This window comes from Durio zibethinus, chromosome 26 (genome assembly GCF_047325235.1).
Source record: "Durio zibethinus cultivar Kanyao isolate XHJ-2024 chromosome 26, ASM4732523v1, whole genome shotgun sequence".
NCBI classification, from domain to species: domain Eukaryota; kingdom Viridiplantae; phylum Streptophyta; class Magnoliopsida; order Malvales; family Malvaceae; genus Durio; species Durio zibethinus.
The window spans coordinates 11977977-11995205 of NC_143187.1; the positions used below are offsets into that span (position 1 = coordinate 11977977).

At 37.3% G+C, this 17229-nt stretch overlaps 4 protein-coding genes across 6 annotated transcripts; 3 read left to right on the forward strand and 1 right to left on the reverse strand.

Moving 5' to 3' along the window:
• The first annotated feature begins 561 nt into the window (after positions 1-561).
• On the forward strand, positions 562-3356 carry LOC111275175 (N6-mAMP deaminase-like). 2 transcript variants are annotated; one of them, XM_022860342.2, is made up of 11 exons: positions 567-748; positions 864-934; positions 1190-1281; positions 1369-1428; positions 1530-1733; positions 1820-1896; positions 2068-2137; positions 2241-2354; positions 2649-2715; positions 2860-2964; positions 3049-3356. In XM_022860342.2, exons 1-11 carry the CDS (start codon positions 657-659, stop codon positions 3171-3173), a joined length of 1077 nt encoding a protein of 358 aa, XP_022716077.2. In that variant the 5' UTR covers positions 567-656; the 3' UTR covers positions 3174-3356. The 2 variants fall into 2 exon arrangements, with proteins under 2 accessions (XP_022716079.2, XP_022716077.2); XM_022860344.2 differs by lacking the exon at positions 3049-3356 and having other exon boundaries at positions 562-748; positions 2649-2764.
• A 428-nt stretch (positions 3357-3784) lies between these two features.
• Positions 3785-11557, forward strand: LOC111275174 (phospholipase A I-like protein). 2 transcript variants are annotated; one of them, XM_022860341.2, is made up of 18 exons: positions 3785-4610; positions 4924-5071; positions 5263-5341; positions 5419-5583; positions 5681-5893; positions 5992-6237; positions 6391-6553; positions 6633-6893; positions 6978-7099; positions 7598-7759; positions 7926-8118; positions 8211-8347; positions 8680-8818; positions 9005-9211; positions 9303-9774; positions 9861-10077; positions 10184-10273; positions 10876-11557. In XM_022860341.2, exons 4-18 carry the CDS (start codon positions 5434-5436, stop codon positions 11311-11313), a joined length of 3210 nt encoding a protein of 1069 aa, XP_022716076.1. In that variant the 5' UTR covers positions 3785-4610; positions 4924-5071; positions 5263-5341; positions 5419-5433; the 3' UTR covers positions 11314-11557. The 2 variants fall into 2 exon arrangements, with proteins under 2 accessions (XP_022716076.1, XP_022716075.1); XM_022860340.2 differs by having other exon boundaries at positions 5430-5583.
• A 1762-nt stretch (positions 11558-13319) lies between these two features.
• Positions 13320-14060, forward strand: LOC111274269 (uncharacterized). The gene has a single exon (XM_022858870.2). The coding sequence runs from the start codon at positions 13425-13427 to the stop codon at positions 13815-13817; it is 393 nt and encodes a 130-aa protein (XP_022714605.2). The 5' UTR covers positions 13320-13424; the 3' UTR covers positions 13818-14060.
• Positions 14061-14467: 407 nt separating this feature from the next.
• Positions 14468-17076, reverse strand: LOC111275176 (putative serine/threonine-protein kinase PBL23). Its single transcript, XM_022860345.2, has 5 exons — positions 16801-17076; positions 16366-16544; positions 16079-16268; positions 15442-15833; positions 14468-15121 (listed from the first exon to the last, which is right to left on the reverse strand). The coding sequence occupies exons 1-5, from the start codon at positions 16940-16942 to the stop codon at positions 14873-14875; spliced, it is 1152 nt and encodes a 383-aa protein (XP_022716080.2). The 5' UTR covers positions 16943-17076; the 3' UTR covers positions 14468-14872.
• Positions 17077-17229: the final 153 nt, after the last annotated feature.

The window sequence follows — 17229 nt, forward strand, 5'->3', positions numbered from 1 at the left end:
ATGATTTGAACCCGTAAAACATTATAAACATGTTAATTGACCTAACCATTTTCCTTTAAAACCACATTCATTTGTTGGATAAACATTGTTATATTTTATTAAAATTAAATGCCATTCTTTTTTTTGTTCTTCTATTACTATTCTTATTGTACATTTCTTCTATATCTAGAAAATAACGTACTGTAAAATTATAATATTTTATTTGCACATGATTTTCATTAATCTTGTCTCTCATATAGAGTTGAGAATACGAATCAATCTGTTTCTTTCCTCTCTTTAACTCCAGGGTAGCCTCCTTCGTTACTTTAATAGAAATGGAATTGCAAACCCAAGGGATCCCTTTTTATGGACTCATTGCATTGAGCCAGAGTGCTAGACTCTAATTATCAACAAGAAATTTTACCCTCAATGTTGGGTTCTTCAAGCCCGAAATTTGTCACTTCCAGACTCCGTTGAAGCCCAAAAGAATGGCCTTTCTCTCGTCTCATTCCTATCTTTGTCCGCTTGTTATTCATTTTTGCCCCCATTGTCTTTGACCGTTTGGTTGAAACTGATAAAGTACTTAAAGCTCAATCTATCACATGGCAAAATCACACCCAGTTGGAAAAACCCAACCCAAAGTCTAAAGTAAACAGAGAAAAGAAAATCTAGAAAAGATGAACAGACAAGATATGGAGTGGTGTGTTTCGATGCCAAAGGTTGAACTTCATGCCCACCTCAATGGTTCAGTTAGGAACTCTACTCTCCTGTGAGCTTACTTATCCCTCTCTCTCTCTCTCTCTCTCTCTCTCTCTCTCTAAGGTTTCAATTATCTTTGCTATCTGAATTATGAAGATTATTTTGGTAATATTGTTTTTTGACAGAGAACTTGCAAGAGTTTTGGGTGAAAGGGGTATCATTGTTTTCTCTGAGGTGGAGAATGTTATAATGAAAGGTATGTTTCCTCCTCCTCTTTTAATTCTTTACGCCTCTATTTCATTGCTGAAAAAACAATAAAAAGCAAACAAGAAATATCCTCTGCTCAATTATGCCATGTGCACATTGTGTGTTGATTGGGTTGGGGTTTGGGGTTGGAAATTTTGATTGATTTAATTATTCCTTGCACAATTACGAAAACGAGGTTTCATTATATTGTGTTCTGCTTGTTAAAGATTGATATTTGGGAACTCCTAAATTTTTTTCAATTCAGATGACCGTACTTTACATGAAGTGTTCAAGCTGTTCGACCTAATCCACATTCTCACTACTGATCACTCGACTGTTACAAGAATTACTACAGAAGTAAGGAAGCTTTCTACTTGAAGGCATCTTTTACCATAATTCGTCCATACTGATTCCTCATATTTTTGTTGCTCTTTCAACATACAGGTTATTGAAGATTTTGCTTCTGAGAATGTTGTATATCTAGAGCTTAGAACAACTCCTAAGGTACTTGCATTGCCACATTTTAGTTTCGTGGGGTGTAGTTTCTTTTGCATGATAAAACAGCGTGTAGTTTTGAATTAATGAACTCATGGAACATTGTACAGAGAAATGATTCCATAGGAATGAGCAAACGTTCTTATATGGAAGCTGTGATGGAGGGTTTAAAGGCTGTCAGTTCAGTTGATGTTGATTATGCTCCTATTGGTTTGAAGACCAATACATTTAATGGAACTACAAGAAAGAAGATATATGTTAGGTTTCTTCTCAGTATTGACCGCCGGGAGAGCACTGAAGCTGCCATGGAAACTGTATGTTAGGAATGCAGTTTATGGAAAGCTTGTTATTTGTTCAATAGATAAGGCATCTAATATCTTTATCTTTCCCTTATTTTTAGGTTAAGCTTGCACTGGAAATGAGGGATTTAGGGGTAATCGGCATTGATCTCTCTGGAAATCCAATTGTGGGCAATTGGTACTCATATGCAAACAAGTCTTTCTTCTTTTTTTTTTTATTTTTCTTTAATTTTGTTTTGGATAAATAATCAGTAATAATGCCAGTAATTCTTACTAGCTTACCCATGATCATGTGTTTTAAATGTTATAATTATGTCATAATTCTGAATCTTCTTTGCATCTGATGTAGGGCTACATTCTTGCCAGCATTAAAGTATGCCAGGGAGCAGGGTCTCTATCTCACTCTTCACTGTGGAGAGGTGGTTTTTTTTTTCTACTGCTCAAAATTGTCATGATACTAGTGTGCTTTATAGTATTTTAAATAACACCGACAAGTTTATTTTCATATCTTAGTGCTTTTAGGTACCTAACCAAGAGGAAATCAAAGCAATGATAGACTTTCTTCCTCAGAGGATTGGTCATGCTTGTTGTTTTGAAGAGGAAAACTGGAAAAAGTTGAAATCATTGAAAATCCCTGTAAGATATTTATCACTTTGTATGTGGGTTAATATACAACTTTCAAAGTCTGATTTGAGCATAATTTATTAGATTGTGAAAACCCAGCCAAAGTTAATTCTATTAATCATGTTTCCTCTCATGAAGGTTCAATAATGCCTACACTTATACATTTATTGACATATTTTCTATTTAGAGAGGCTTTTTAAAGTTTAAGAGTTTGCATTGTAGGCCTGAATTTTACTGGTTTTAGAACATTTAGCAAGCTAAGATTTAAGATTTTCTTCTTTTTTATATCTTAAAAACCATTTGCAGGTTGAGATTTGTTTGACATCCAATATCAGGACGGAAACAATTTCTTCAATAGATATTCATCATTTTGGTCAGGCTTTTGTGCTTCCATCTCAACTCTTAAGAAATTAATTTTGCAAGTATATAATCAGCTACTCTTGAAGGATTGGAGAATATTTTGCCTTTTGGTACGAACTGACCTTTTGATATATCTGCTTGTAAAATGGTGTTGCAGTTGATCTATACAAAGCAAAACATCCTTTGATTCTGTGCACAGATGATTCTGGGGTTTTTTCTACCTGTCTTTCTGGGGAGTACTGTCTTGCTTCCTCTGCATTTGGTAAGTGGATAGTGTAGCTAGCATATGTGAAGGGTATAGGTCAAATAGTTTATGCACATTGATGATTTATCCTTTTTTCCCCAGGTCTTGGAAAGACTGAAATGTTTCAGCTTGCTGAAAATGCTATTGATTTTATATTTGCTGATGATGGAGTAAAGGAAGATTTGAGAGCAACTTTTGAAGTAGCTGCAGAGAAGCTGGATTTATGATTTGTAGCGGTTTCATAAGCATAATTGTACTTCCTAATTATACTTTATAGGCTAGTATTAACATTGTTGATCCAGTTTCAGTTGTGAGCATTTTGATCTGTAATTTCACCCTCTCCTCCTGTATGGTGCATTCAATGATCTTGAGATTTTTAAGCCGGAGTAGACAAGCCAGTTTTTAGGCCAGTTTCAGCCTGAAGTCATGGCCTTATACTAGCCGGCCCTTACTAAAATGCTGCCATGCCATTGGAAAGGGCATATGGCATGGCTACAATGAGAAGTGTATGCCGAGACTCTTAACATGAAGGAGTCTTTCTTGGCGTCAGTTGTAGAATGGTGAGCAAACTAATGGAAGCTGCTTGGTATCAAGTTACTGGCTTGGTGAGATACTTTTGGTTTTGGCATGCCGGAAATCTACCCTGTCCAACAATCATTATTTGTCACTCTCGCTAGAAAACTAGGGGTTTTAGGCATGGGAAAAATATTGCCAGCATAAACGACGCCGTTTCATTAAAACAAGGGTGCGGAAACATGTTGTTATGCCACCAGGTAAACGGCGCCGTTGCATATATCTCGCTTAACTATAAAAACGATAACAAAACGACTCCGACAACGGGAAGCGATAAGAAGGGAAAATAAATAAATAAATAAGGAAAACTGTGTCGGAGACAGAGGTCGTAGATCTCAGAGGATAGAAAATACGGCTACAATTTTCATTCAGTTTCTCATTTCTCTAAAGCTCCGGCCTTTTAATCTTTTTAAACCTTAACCCTAAAATAGGAACCTCATTTTTGTTATCGTCACCATTTTCAATACAATTTTCTCTCCGTGAAGAAATTCAAATGTGAAACATCATATCAACCGCCGGATCGGGATCAGAATCCTCTCCCCGTGCATTTTGATCGTCCGATCACAATGTCTTGGGGACTAGGATGGAAACGGCCTTCGGAGATCTTCCGTTTATCTCTAAACTACGGGTACGAAGAATCCGCGGAAGATCTCGACCGCGCATCATCGTCATCATCGATAAGTTCGTCTTCGTCCTCATCGGCATCGTTACCGCCGCCAGATCAGCAAGAGCTAGGGTTTAGGATCGATCTGGATTGGGTAGCGGCAGATGACGAGGACCAGGTGGCGCTAAGGCTGCAATCTCAAATGATGGTGGCGCTTCCGGTGCCGCAAGATACGGTAGCGATTGAATTGAGAGAGACGGGAGAAAATGTAGTGGGAGTGGAGATGAAGATTGAGAAGAGGAGGGAGCCATTACGGGCGGTTACGATGGCTAAGGCGGCCGGGTCGGGTCAGCAGAGTGATGGTGTCGGAGTTTTGGTTCGATTATTACGGTCAAATTTGGTTCCTTCTGGTGACGGGAGTCCGGTTGTATGCGGTGAACATTGGAGAAGTATCACTTTGCTCAGCCTTTGCAGTTGTGGTTTAACTGTAATTTCTTGCCCTTTTTTTTTCTTTATTTTTTGTTTTTATTTTTTTATTGGTGAAATGATTTTATTGAGAAATGTGGGTGATGGAGTGCAAGAAAATATAATTCTCGCCTAGGCTAATTTAACTAGTAATTGATCTTTTTTAGTTTTTTCTTTGCTGGAAGAACAAATTGGTACGAGAAAAATGAGTGCATCAAATTTTATTATAAATATTTAAACTTTTGGACAGATCTGGATCAAGAAACCTAAAGAATGTTTCTTTTCCTCTCCTTCAGCGGTTTTAACACTCATTGGTTGCATACTTTTTGATACAGACACTGCCCGTTGAGCTAACTCGATTGCCAATTCTTGAGAAACTATATCTTGATTACAACAAGCTGTTACTGTTACCACCTGAGCTTGGTGAATTAAAAACCTTAAAAGTACTCAGGGTTGACTACAATATGCTTGTTTCAGTTCCTGGTAAGAATGATCTTGTTTTTCCGTCTAAATTATGTTCCTGAGAGTTGCATTACCATATCAGATTCATAACTTTCCATAGGAGGGAAAACATGTGTTCTCATGATTTTTGAAGGTCGAGGCCATTGCTGTTCCAACTTACTTGTCTGTTCATCATTATTATTGTTATTATTTTTTTGGTAATTTATGAGCAGTGGAGCTGAGACAGTGTGTCGGGCTGGTGGAATTGTCATTAGAGCATAACAAACTTGTGCGGCCTCTTCTTGACTTCAGGTCACTTTATTGACAATCAACTTATTTCTTTAAGCTTGTGAATATATAGTTTTCTCTGGTCTAATGTTTTTCTCCAGTTGGATGGCAGGGCTATGTCTGAGTTACAAATTCTTAGGTTATTTGGTAATCCACTTGAATTCCTTCCTGAGATATTGCCTTTACGCAAGCTACGTCACTTGTCCCTTGCAAATATCAGGATTGTGGCTGATGAAAATCTAAGATCGGTGACTGTGCAAATAGAGGTACAGGTCTACAAATGTTAGCTGTTTGCATGCTCATGCCTTTACTTGAGTGTAGATAAATCTATGAATAAAACTGTTTCTCATGTTGGTGTTACAGATGGAGAATAGTTCTTATTTTGGTGCATCTAGACACAAGCTGAGTGCCTTTTTCTCTCTCATATTCCGTTTTTCCTCTTGTCATCACCCTTTGCTAGCCTCTGCACTCGTCAAGATAATAATGCAAGACCAGGGGAACCGTGTAGTTATTGGTAAAGATGAGAATGCAGTGCGACAGCTCATAAGCATGATAAGTAGTGACAATCACCATGTGGTACGCTGGATATTCTTTCCTTTTATGGATGACATTAGACGTGTCTTTTCTTTCCCCTTCTTACCGTGCAGTATCTTTGCTGGTCTTAATTGTGTCAGGTAGAACAAGCCTGCTCTGCCTTATCAACTCTTGCTGGAGATGTTTCTGTGGCAATGCAGTTGATGAAATGCGACATCATGCAACCCATTGAAACTGTTATGAAGTCCCCTGCCCCAGAAGAACTGGTTTCTGTGCTGCAAGTTGTGGTCACATTGGCCTTTGGATCTGATACTGTAGCTCAGAAGATGCTAACCAAGGATGTTTTGAGATCATTAAAAATACTATGTGCCCATAAAAACCCAGAGGTAACTTTCTGTTTTGAAATGATTCTTAAATTAAACGGTACAACAACAACAACAACAAACTAAGCCTTATATCCCATAACTCTGGGGTTGGCTGTATGAAAGGCCAAAAAAGGAATCATGTTTTGAATCTTCTTGCACCACTCATTTAATCAGGTGCAAAGGCTTGCTTTGTTAGCTGTTGGAAATTTGGCCTTCTGTCTGGAGAACCGTCGCATTCTTGTCACCTCTGAAAGCTTGAAGGAGCTTCTCATGCGACTGACTGTTGCACCTGAACCACGTGTGAATAAAGCTGCAGCTCGTGCTTTGGCAATTCTGGGTATATTTCTTCAATTTGATTTTTAACTTTCTTTGAGAATCTTTGAATCATTGGATCATCTGATTATGTTCTTTTGTAGGAGAGAATGAAAACTTGCGTCGTGCTATTAGAGGGAGACAGATACCAAAACAAGGCCTACGCATACTCTCCATGGATGGAGGTGGCATGAAAGGTCTTGCAACTGTGCAGATCCTTAAAGAAATTGAGAAAGGAACTGGAAAGCGAATACATGAGCTATTTGACCTTATATGTGGGACATCAACAGGTGGCATGCTCGCTGTTGCCCTTGGTATTAAGTTGATGACCTTGGACCAATGTGAAGAAATATACAAAAATCTAGGTGAGTATGCTGCATAAAGATTCTGTTAACAAAACTTAATTGGTAGTTCAATTTGTTTATTCTAGTCTTATATTGGCTTTGTAGGAAAACTTGTGTTTGCTGAACCTGTGCCAAAGGATAATGAAGCAGCAACTTGGAGAGAAAAGTTGGATCAGCTCTATAAAAGCTCTTCACAGAGTTTCAGAGTTGTTGTACATGGATCTAAAGTATGAATATCTCTTTTATGTATACGAATTTGTGCTTCTTTCTTTGATCATGCTAGAGTTGCTTTCATGTTTTCCTTGGAAATGTATGTCTATGAATGCATGAAGAGGCATGAAACAGAAAGTATATTTCAAACATATGAGAATTTTTTGTGTTTCCACAAGATGTTTTCAGAGTTTTCGGAGGAGTTACTATAATTTACTTTAAGGGTTGCTCATTCTGTATATTGCCTTTAATCAATAAAACATGGATTATTATTATTATTATTATGATCATCATCATCATCATCATTATCATCTTATTATTATTATTATTATTATTATTATTATTATTATTATTATTATTATCATCATTATTATAATAATAATAATAATTATAATTGTTATTATTATTAGAGGTATTTTGTTATAGTAAAATCAATAATTCAAATGGGCATGTTTGTTTTACCTTTCAAAGCATCCTTTGCTTTCAACAAGGCACTATAACGTCTAGTATTGCAGCACAGTGCAGATCAGTTTGAAAGGTTGCTAAAGGAAATGTGTGCTGATGAGGATGGTGACCTACTAATTGAGTCTGCTGTGAAAAACATTCCAAAAGTTTTTGTTGTGTCAACTTTGGTGAGCGTTATGCCAGCTCAGCCTTTTATATTCCGCAATTATCAGGTTTGTCGTCAAGATTTCCTTTTTCTATCATGTAATATGAACTCTAATTGGTTAAAGTATTATGTTGCTCATATAGATATATGTGGACTATTTTATTATCCATTTTGGTAATATCTTGGCTGCTCTATGAGTTTGATTATACATTTATATTTTTCCTAATGTGCAGTACCCTGTGGGAACACCAGAGGTGCCTCTTGCGATATCTGAAAGTTCAGGAATCACCGTTCTAGGATCTCCAACTACTGGTGCTCAAGTTGGCTACAAACGAAGTGCTTTTATTGGAAGTTGTAAACACCACATATGGCAAGCTATAAGAGCATCTTCTGCTGCCCCATATTATCTTGATGACTTCTCAGATGGTATTTTTCTTCTGCTTGCTTAAGTTAACTATTTTTTTAAGAATGTCTAAACTTCTTAATCTCTATTTTAATTTATTTTACCTTTTATATAGATGTATACCGCTGGCAAGATGGTGCTATAGTGGCAAACAATCCAACTATCTTTTCCATAAGAGAAGCACAACTTTTATGGCCTGATACAAAAATTGACTGTTTAGTTTCAATTGGCTGTGGTTCTGTGCCTACAAAGGTAACTGCTTTGTTTTGTGTTTTTTTCCATCCAAGTTATTTGTCATGAGATCTGGCTTTTAGTGGCTATAAAACTTTTCCAAGTACAATGACCATTTAAAGTGCAAATCACCATTTTATAAGGATATTCATGCAGAATAACGGGAAACCGCGTAGGCACTTTTAATGATGTTGCAAGTTTATTACATTTCTAAGCAGTTCTGATATTTTGACTAATTGGAGGATAAAAAATCTGAAGATTTAATTTTCTGTTTACCTTTTCATTGCTGATCATATTGAAGTTTAAGATTCATTACTTCATTCCATGGATTATTGAGTATCTTTCTGTTGTAGGCACGAAAAGGTGGTTGGCGTTATCTAGATACTGGGCAAGTGCTGATTGAGAGTTCATGCTCTGTGGACCGAGTCGAGGAAGCTTTGGGTACACTGTTACCTATGCTCCCTGAGATCCAATACTTTCGTTTTAATCCAGGTACAAACTCTTGGTTCCTTATGGCTTTCACGGGTGAGGGTTGGAAGTCAGTTTTAACCCTGGCTGATGTCTCCAAAAATAGCTTTCATCCAACCATTTTTTAATTCAATCTAGGAATTTATTATTTTGCAATAGCTCTTTAGTGAAATAGTTATGAACTCTTCATTATTTTATATGGTTTTGCAGTTGATGAACGTTGTGACATGGAGCTGGATGAGACTGATCCAACAGTTTGGCTGAAGTTGGAAGCTTGTGTAAAGGACTACATTCAAAACAATTCTGCATCCTTCAAGAATGCATGTGAAAGACTTCTGCTACCCTTTGCACATGATGAGAAGTGGACAGAAAATTTGAAATCTCAACATTTTGCCAGGGCAAAGGCATCAAATGCAGGTATTAGACCTCATTTTTATAGTTTTCCTATGTTCTAATTTTCTGGATACTCTGCTGATTTTTTTTGTTTAAATTCTTGTGTGTTGAGTAGATGAGAATAGCCCTTCATTAGGTTGGAGGCGAAATGTACTACTTGTTGAAGCTTTGCATAGTCCTGATTCGGGAAGAATTGTGCACCATGCTCGGGTACTAGAGTCATTTTGTGCACAAAATGGAATAAGATTATCTCTTTTGCATGACATATCTGGATTTTCAAAGACGTTACCTGCAACAACATTTCCAACACCATTTAGCTCTCCTCTGATCACCGGAAGTTTCCCTTCAAGCCCACTTTTATTCAGTCCTGATGTTGGCCTACAGAGGCTTGGCCGAATTGAGATGGTCCCACCTTTAAGCTTGGATGGATTACAATCTGGAAAGACAGCTACATCACCCCCAAGGTCTCCTGGACCCAGACAGCTCTCTTTACCCGTACGGTCATTGCATGAGAAGTTACAGAATCTACCACAAGTGGGAATTATACATTTGGCCCTTCAAAATGACTCAGTTGGCTCAATATTAAGGTCTAAAAGCCCGTCTATTTTGTGGCATTACTTGTAAGTGTAGTTTATGCCCCAGTCCTAACATGCTAGCTGCTTCTTTTCTCTAGTTGGCAAAATGATGTGTTTGTCGTGGCTGAACCTGGAGAACTGGCTGACAAGTTTCTACAAAGCGTGAAGGTTAGCATGTTGTCTGTGATGCGGAGCCAGCATCGGAAGGGTGCATCACCTTTTGCCAATGTTACAACTATTGCTGATTTGATTCGTTGTAGACCATACTTCCAAGTTGGAAGCATTGGCCACAGATATATTGGACGCCAAACCCAAGTGTGCATGCTTTTCTCATTTGCTTTCAAATGATTTTGATTGTTGTTGGTTTGATGTTACCAAATCTAATGAACTTCTGTTGTGATTTTCATGACATCTCTTAAAGGTCATGGAAGATGATCAAGAAATCGGGGCTTACATGTTTCGCCGTACAGTCCCTTCTTTGCACATGACACCTGATGATGTTCGTTGGATGGTATGAATATGGCTCTCATTTGATTATCTGATTTAGCCATCAAAGCACATGATACCCAATGATATTCATTGGATGATTTGTATTCCCCTTTTTTTCACTTTAGTGAAGATTTACATGAGGAAATCTTTGATGGTTAACCATTCTCTACTTTATGTCTATTGAACGTCCTGTGTGCTGCTTGTCTTTTTAGGGCAATATTGCATTTGCAAGATTGGTGTAATTTTTCTTTGGTTCAGTTGCTTAAACTTCTATAGATTGAGATGACCTTGCCAAACATAAGATTTAACTTGAGATAATTGGATCTAATCATTGAATGAATAGAAATAGCTACTATGAAATGAGGATTATATTTTCCATAAGCCTGTAGTATTAACTATCAACAGTTTTCAGCCAAATGACATTTATTCTTGATGTTATCCATGTCAACTTAGGGCTATGGTGTCATCATATTCAATGAGACCACTCCCTTTCAATGGCACCAGAAGTCTTTGTTTATATGTTTTATGTTATTTTATTTGTGTTCTCTATTGATCATGAACTGTGATGTCCTGAACGAAATTTTGTTTTATCATTATGTGGCTGACTTAGTTGAATAATGCTAGGTTGGAGCTTGGAGGGATAGGATCATAATTTGCACGGGAACTTATGGTCCAACTGCAAATTTAATCAAGGCCTTTCTGGATTCTGGGGCCAAAGCTGTTATATGCCCTACAGCTGAGCCCCAAGATGTGTCAGTGAACGTATCAGGAGAGTATAATGTTCTGGAAAATGGAAGGTTTGAGATTGGTGAGGAAGATTTAGAAGATGAGGAGGCTGAACCTATCAGTCCGTTGAGTGACTGGGAAGATAGTGACTTGGAGAAGAATGGGGACCTTTCTACAAGGTTTTGGAATGAAGAAGAAGAGGAACTATCAAGGTTTGTCTGTCAGTTGTATGACTCAGTATTTCGTGAAGGCGCAAGAGTGGATGTTGCCCTAAAAAATGTTCTTGCCTCGCATCGTAAGCTGAGATATTCCTGTCACCTTCCCAGTGTAAAATAGCTTGTCAAATAAATCACATACAACATTAAAATCAAGAACAAAAGGAAAAAGAAGCAAATATATATATAGAGAGAGAGAGAGAAAGAATATATTAAGTGCATGAATAATTACAAAAAATAAGAGGCACCATTCAGTTTTGAGGCTCATGAGAAAACATTTGTTGTCAACCATTCATTACATGAACAAGATTATAGATGTTTGTATTGTTTTACTGGAAAGATATAGAAATTTAAGTTTCTTCAAAGCAGTGCCTGCTGATGGTCTTTTCTGTTGTGGAAAATCCTAATGCCAGGTGTGTTTTGTCTAACCTTTGTCTTCTTATGAGCTCATTTCCGTATCAGTATGGGTTTCATTTCATATCATTCGAGTGTAAGGTGTTTATGCATGGTGTGCAGTTGGTGAAAATTGCCACAGGCCAGGTTCTCCGCCACAGTTACTCTTAAGGTAAGGTTAGTGATTATCTGAATCTCCTGTTCCCAGCTGTCACCAAACTTCTTCAATATCTTTCAGTTCCTGGGATCTGGGATCACTCCCATTGGCCCATGGCATGAGGGCTGATGCCCTAGAGACGCTCTTCTTTCTTTATGTTAGACTTGTTTCATCCTATATATTTTCAGTTGACTTAGCCTCTTTTACCCGTTGTGATGGGAGTAAAACAAAACCTTATGGGTGGAAATGATGGAAGCTTGAGTGAATAACTACCCATTATACTCGGTATAAACATTCTGCAAGTGACTAGTCTGAATTGGTAGTCCAAAAATGTCGGGTTATGAGTAAACTGAGTCACAGTATAGGTGGAAAGTAATAATCAATAAGAAAGAACAAAAAGACTGGAAAAAAAAAAAGGGAAGAAAGAGGCCAGAATATGGCACAAACGGATCATACATTTGAAAAAACCATGACCAAAGCTTATTTGATAGCTTGCTTGCTGGCCACTGATCTATATTCGATTAGCCAACTTTGAAGGTCTATAGCTAGAGATCTTTGCACCATTGTCTGGTCGGATCAAGATTTGAAATCACTAGATTGAAACTTTTTGTGTAGTCTAAATCTTGATTTGCTTTTCATATGCTTTTTTCTAAGCAGAAAAAGACTGTTTTCAGTTTTCTTATTATTGCATTATTGGTGAAAGTATTCTCATCTTCTTCTTGTTATGCATCCAAATCAATCAGAAACAGCATCACTTTTTTTCACTAATTCAATTTATCAAGAGAGTGAAATTGAATTTTTGGCCATAATTGGTTTTGCATGATCTTTTTAGTCGCTCTCCAGAGCTACTCACTCCCTATGTTCATGTATTTTAAACTGAAACCAGCAGATTTATACTTGAAATAAATATGCCCTACTCTAGATGGCGAATCATGACATATTATTGCTACCTAAAACTTGATGGGGGCCATTCATATTCCATTGGACACCCACCTATACTAAAACTTGTTGGCAGCTTGAGCTTGAGCGCTATTGGAACCAGAAACCGGTAGATTAATTAAAAAACAATAGTTCGCTGATTATACAAATATCTCATACTAAAATTTAGAATGAGGAAATGATTTCAGCCACTACCATGAATAAGTATAATCAATTGAACCCGCACAATGCGTTTAAAAGTTGGTTTTTTATTCAAACAATTGCATCCTTCACTTTCAGAAGAAAACAAAAATGGACATTCCACAAAAGCAAAAGGAAGCAGCGAAGAAAAGAAGCACTAGGACCCCATACCTAATAACCTAAAAAGCAATCCAGTTAAAAGCTTAACCTAAGAAAAGAAGCCCTAGGATAGTTGGACTTGTTAAGGTAGGTTTAGCACAATTAAAAGTTTTTCTAGATCATGGTTCTTAACAGATCATGAAAGTTTACAGCTTAAAATTGTGCTGGAAGGGCAGCCAATTGACCTGGCAGCTTAATTGGTCAAATGGGTAAACAGAAAACTGTCCAGACAACATGCATGCTTTTACCGCAAACACGAGGGATATGATAATTTATCCCTATCCAGCGCTCCAATTATGCAGAAACTCATGCTGTCCACTTTAATAGTGATTAGACTAAAATAGCTTTAACAAGGAACTAGGGCCACCACTTTCTTCAGCCACAAGCCTCCAAAACTACTTAAAATGCAGTATAGAGCCAGTTTCACAAACACGAAGTTTTTCCCTGAGAAAATGGCTGCAGCAGCTCCTGTTGCAATAGGCACAAGGGGAACCGTAGGATCACTCCTCAAGAAGGAAATTGAGTACTTTACCAAGTTTGAGTTAGAGGGACAAGGGAGCTCCTGGAAACCTCGCGGACAAATAGTGGAAATGGAAATGGATTGCAGAAACGGCCATTCAAGGCCTAGTTTCTGGTTATTGATTACTGGCTGGAAAAGGAAGAAGCGAAGAGGCGGCAGCGGATTCCTACCAAGTATCTGTTCTGCTACAGAAGTTGCAGATAAGAATCAACTATACAGGATTCCTGGTTTCAATTACAGGATCCTTAAAAACGATGTGCATAACTTTCATATTTAGTCCATGTTACTGGAGCAAGCCTCTGAGTTCTCGCCATTCTCAATTGGATTTTAAGGAACAAATAGTGCTTTGCCCACCACCCTTCAAGTCTAGTGCTTCAACAAATATTGTTAATTATCTTTCTTCTCTGAACTTGTAAGCTATTCTATAATTTGGATCAGAGCTGAACATCAGAATCCAGTGAGGAGCTTCTGAATTTTAGCTTTTGCTTATAAGAATTCAAACTTGGTTTGTGTTTCTTGTCTCTTGATGCTTTTATCAAACCTCTCTCCATAAAATCACTATCCAAGGTTTTTTTCTTTCTTAGAGACATATTCCTATTGAATTGTATATGCCTGTGTAATTTTTAGTTATCTGCCTCTGCACAATCTATGAATTGTATATGCTGACATACCAAATCTCAAAGGAAAAAACTGTCTTAGTTCTACTTCGTCTTGCTCTGACTTGCTAATCTTGTTGATGCTATCCTATCAACTCCTAGCCTTGAGAAAAAAAGGAATGAGATTCAGGTCAAGATTTGTAGTTTTTAAGCATCTTTGGAATTTAAGCAATTCTGAAATGTGATGGTGCCATAACAGCCCCGATGTGCCTTCTTTTTTGTTTCTTTGGACTGCCTCTCTCTTATTCTTATTCTTCTTTTTCCTAGTAGATAGTAGAAAGAAATCATTGTTTTTCTTCCAAAAATATCGCTATCAATAGAAATGATGTCTGCATTCTCCTATTGTCGTAAAAGCATCCCCAAACAAAATGCATTGATTATTGACAACAGCTCCGCTGGAGTCAACTGAACATGATAACTTACCACCAAGTGGCTCCCAGAATCATATTAGAAATGGCTACGATTGCTACACAAACCATTATACCCTTAATCAAATAGCTGACAGACTCACAATTATCTACACAACAACACCCTAATATGGTATGAACAACTTGTAGCTTGAGAAAATTTAGGTTCCAATTTTAGTTGGTTCAGTTCTGCAATATTTCCAAGCTTCAAGATTGCTCACCCCAGCTACATTATCTACAACCCACGGTCTCTTTGCTACTTCCTTCTTTCACGGATTTAACATGCATGCTACTGTTTTTTTTGTGATTCTGCAGCAATTGTCATTATCCTTTGCCCTGGCCAGAAACTCAAGGGCAGTTACAACATCACCAATCAATGGCCGCGAATCAGCTTCCTCCTGAAGACACATTGCTGCAACTGCAAGAGCTTGATAAAGACCCTTTTCAGGGCAATTCCCTTCAAGCAGAGGATCTGCCATCAACATGAACTTCTGCCTATCCTTAAATAATGGCTCTGCCTGAAAGATATGGATGAGAATGGATGATAAACTTAGGTTGATGAACTTAACTCAAAGCTTAAAAATCTAAAAGCATGCAAAGGTCACATGTATTTATAAGTAACACAATTATGTGGGAAGGCCAGAAATAAATGTCAAACGAAATGCTTGATCCCAGTAATGGTTGCAGATTTACCAGGTTGAATGATAGTAATATTATTAGAACTTGCATCGTTTAGTCATTATGGTTTTTTTTTTTTTTTTGCTAAACAGGAAACGATAAAAAAAAAAAATGGAATTTTGTTACTGAAAACAAGTGATTATGAACTCCATGAATATACCCAAGCAACCAGGTTCTGTTCTTCGGTCGGTCTTTCAATATCAATAGCTCTCCTCCCCGAGATAAGCTCCAGAAACACTACACCAAAACTGTAAACATCAGATTTTGTTGTCAGCTTCCCTGTCATTGCATACTCCGGAGCACAATAACCATAGGTCCCCATCACCCTTGTTGATACATGGTCCTTCCCTTCAGTTGGGCCTAACTTTGCAAGTCCAAAATCAGAGAGTTTGGGATTGAAGTTCGCATCTAGTAATATGTTTGATGCTTTAAAGTCACGATAAATTACTGGCGGGTCAGCAAAGTCATGTAGGTATTCTAGTCCTTTGGCTGCTCCTTCAGCTATTTTCATCCTAGTATTCCAATCCAGTGGCTCCTGACCCGGAGGTAAATCTGAATAAACAGATAATATAATCAGAATCCACATAACTATGTGTCAGATAGAAAGAATAATCTTGTCTGAAATCCAAGTGCCCATATTTCCACAATTTTCAGTACTTAATCACTACAACCAGCAAAAATATTAAAGTCCCATAATTCCATTAATAGGCTTTCTAGTCTCATACAATCAGTTGGAAAAAATGAATTCAATAATGTAAATGAGTACTAAATAAATGAAAACATATGGTTTAACATACCTAGAAGATGATTTTCCAAAGATCCTTTTGGCATGTATTCATAAACTAAAATTCTTTGATCCCCATCTGTACAATAGCCAATCAGATTCACAAGGTTTGGATGGTGAACCAGACTTAACATCAGAACCTCTGAGAAGAATTCTCTACTTCCTTGCATTCCATTCCTATCAAGTTGCTTCACAGCTACAATCTAAGAAGTTAAAAACAAGCGTATAAACTTAGTGGGTCATGTTAGCACATGCATGAAATGTCCTCACCAAAAACAGCTGAGACAAAAAGAGATATACTTGATCAATGCTCTCTATGTATCCTTTGTAGACCCTTCCAAATCCACCTTCGCCTATCATACAATTAGGATTGAAGTTGTCAGTAGCAACTGCTAGTTCTGGAAATGTGAAAATATGAGCTGAAACTTTTGCTTTTCCAATATTTTGAATTTCTTCAGGTATCTTCTGCTTACTGCCACCTGCATATTGATTAACATGACTAAATAAAAGTTTCCAGGATTAGATGAGCATAAATATGGGGTTATTCATTTGCCTGGTTCTGGACGCTTTCAATCAGGAATAATGATTAACAACAGGAGTTTAGCCCCAATGAGGCTTTTTACCTAAATATGCACTAGAAGATTAGTCGGTTTTATTTATATCAAATAAACATGATTCCTATTGCAGGGCTTTCCAAAAGAATCAAACTTGAAAATGTTCATGTTCTATCAATACCTGTTTTGCTTGATAACTTATTCATGAAAGACCTCAAGAATTTCCCATTTTTGTTATTGCCACCAACGGCATTGGTTCTCTCCTTAAAGGAAGCAGTGCGGTGCTGTACCTCCACCCTACAACAAGAGAAGCAGCTCATCATCTCCTTTTCTTCTTAATTTATCCTTTCTCAGAATTCTAAAACCTTTCTCCAATGTAGGAATCCTATGAAACCTATGTTCCAAAAAGAGGAAAAATGGGGAAAAAAATAAAAGAAATGAAGATCAGGGTTACAAATATAGTAGAAATTGAAAAATCCCATTCATATATATATATATAGCAAGGGCAAAGTCCTGATTTAATACCATTTATCAGTACATCAGTTTCAGCTTGCTAAGTACAGTTGTCGTCATTTAACTTACATATAGAGATAAAACACGAGAGTAAAGA

Bases quoted from the DNA above. Each gene is read 5' to 3' on its own strand.
- LOC111275175 (XM_022860342.2), top strand. From the start codon at position 657: ATGAACAGACAAGATATGGAGTGGTGTGTTTCGATGCCAAAGGTTGAA. The intron at 1,429-1,529 runs GTACTTGCATTG...AACATTGTACAG, and splicing joins AGCTTAGAACAACTCCTAAG to AGAAATGATTCCATAGGAAT. The intron at 2,138-2,240 runs GTGGTTTTTTTT...TAGTGCTTTTAG, and splicing joins TCACTCTTCACTGTGGAGAG to GTACCTAACCAAGAGGAAAT.
- LOC111275174 (XM_022860340.2), top strand. From the start codon at position 4,086: ATGTCTTGGGGACTAGGATGGAAACGGCCTTCGGAGATCTTCCGTTTA. The intron at 9,775-9,860 runs GTCTAAAAGCCC...TCTTTTCTCTAG, and splicing joins TCAGTTGGCTCAATATTAAG to TTGGCAAAATGATGTGTTTG. The intron at 10,078-10,183 runs GTGTGCATGCTT...CATCTCTTAAAG, and splicing joins ATATTGGACGCCAAACCCAA to GTCATGGAAGATGATCAAGA.
- LOC111274269 (XM_022858870.2), top strand. From the start codon at position 13,425: ATGCAGTATAGAGCCAGTTTCACAAACACGAAGTTTTTCCCTGAGAAA.
- LOC111275176 (XM_022860345.2), bottom strand. From the start codon at position 16,942: ATGATGAGCTGCTTCTCTTGTTGTAGGGTGGAGGTACAGCACCGCACT. The intron at 16,269-16,365 runs GTATATCTCTTT...TTAACTTCTTAG, and splicing joins ACATAGAGAGCATTGATCAA to ATTGTAGCTGTGAAGCAACT. The intron at 15,122-15,441 runs GTATATTCATGG...CATATCTTTCAG, and splicing joins AACAGAACCTGGTTGCTTGG to GCAGAGCCATTATTTAAGGA.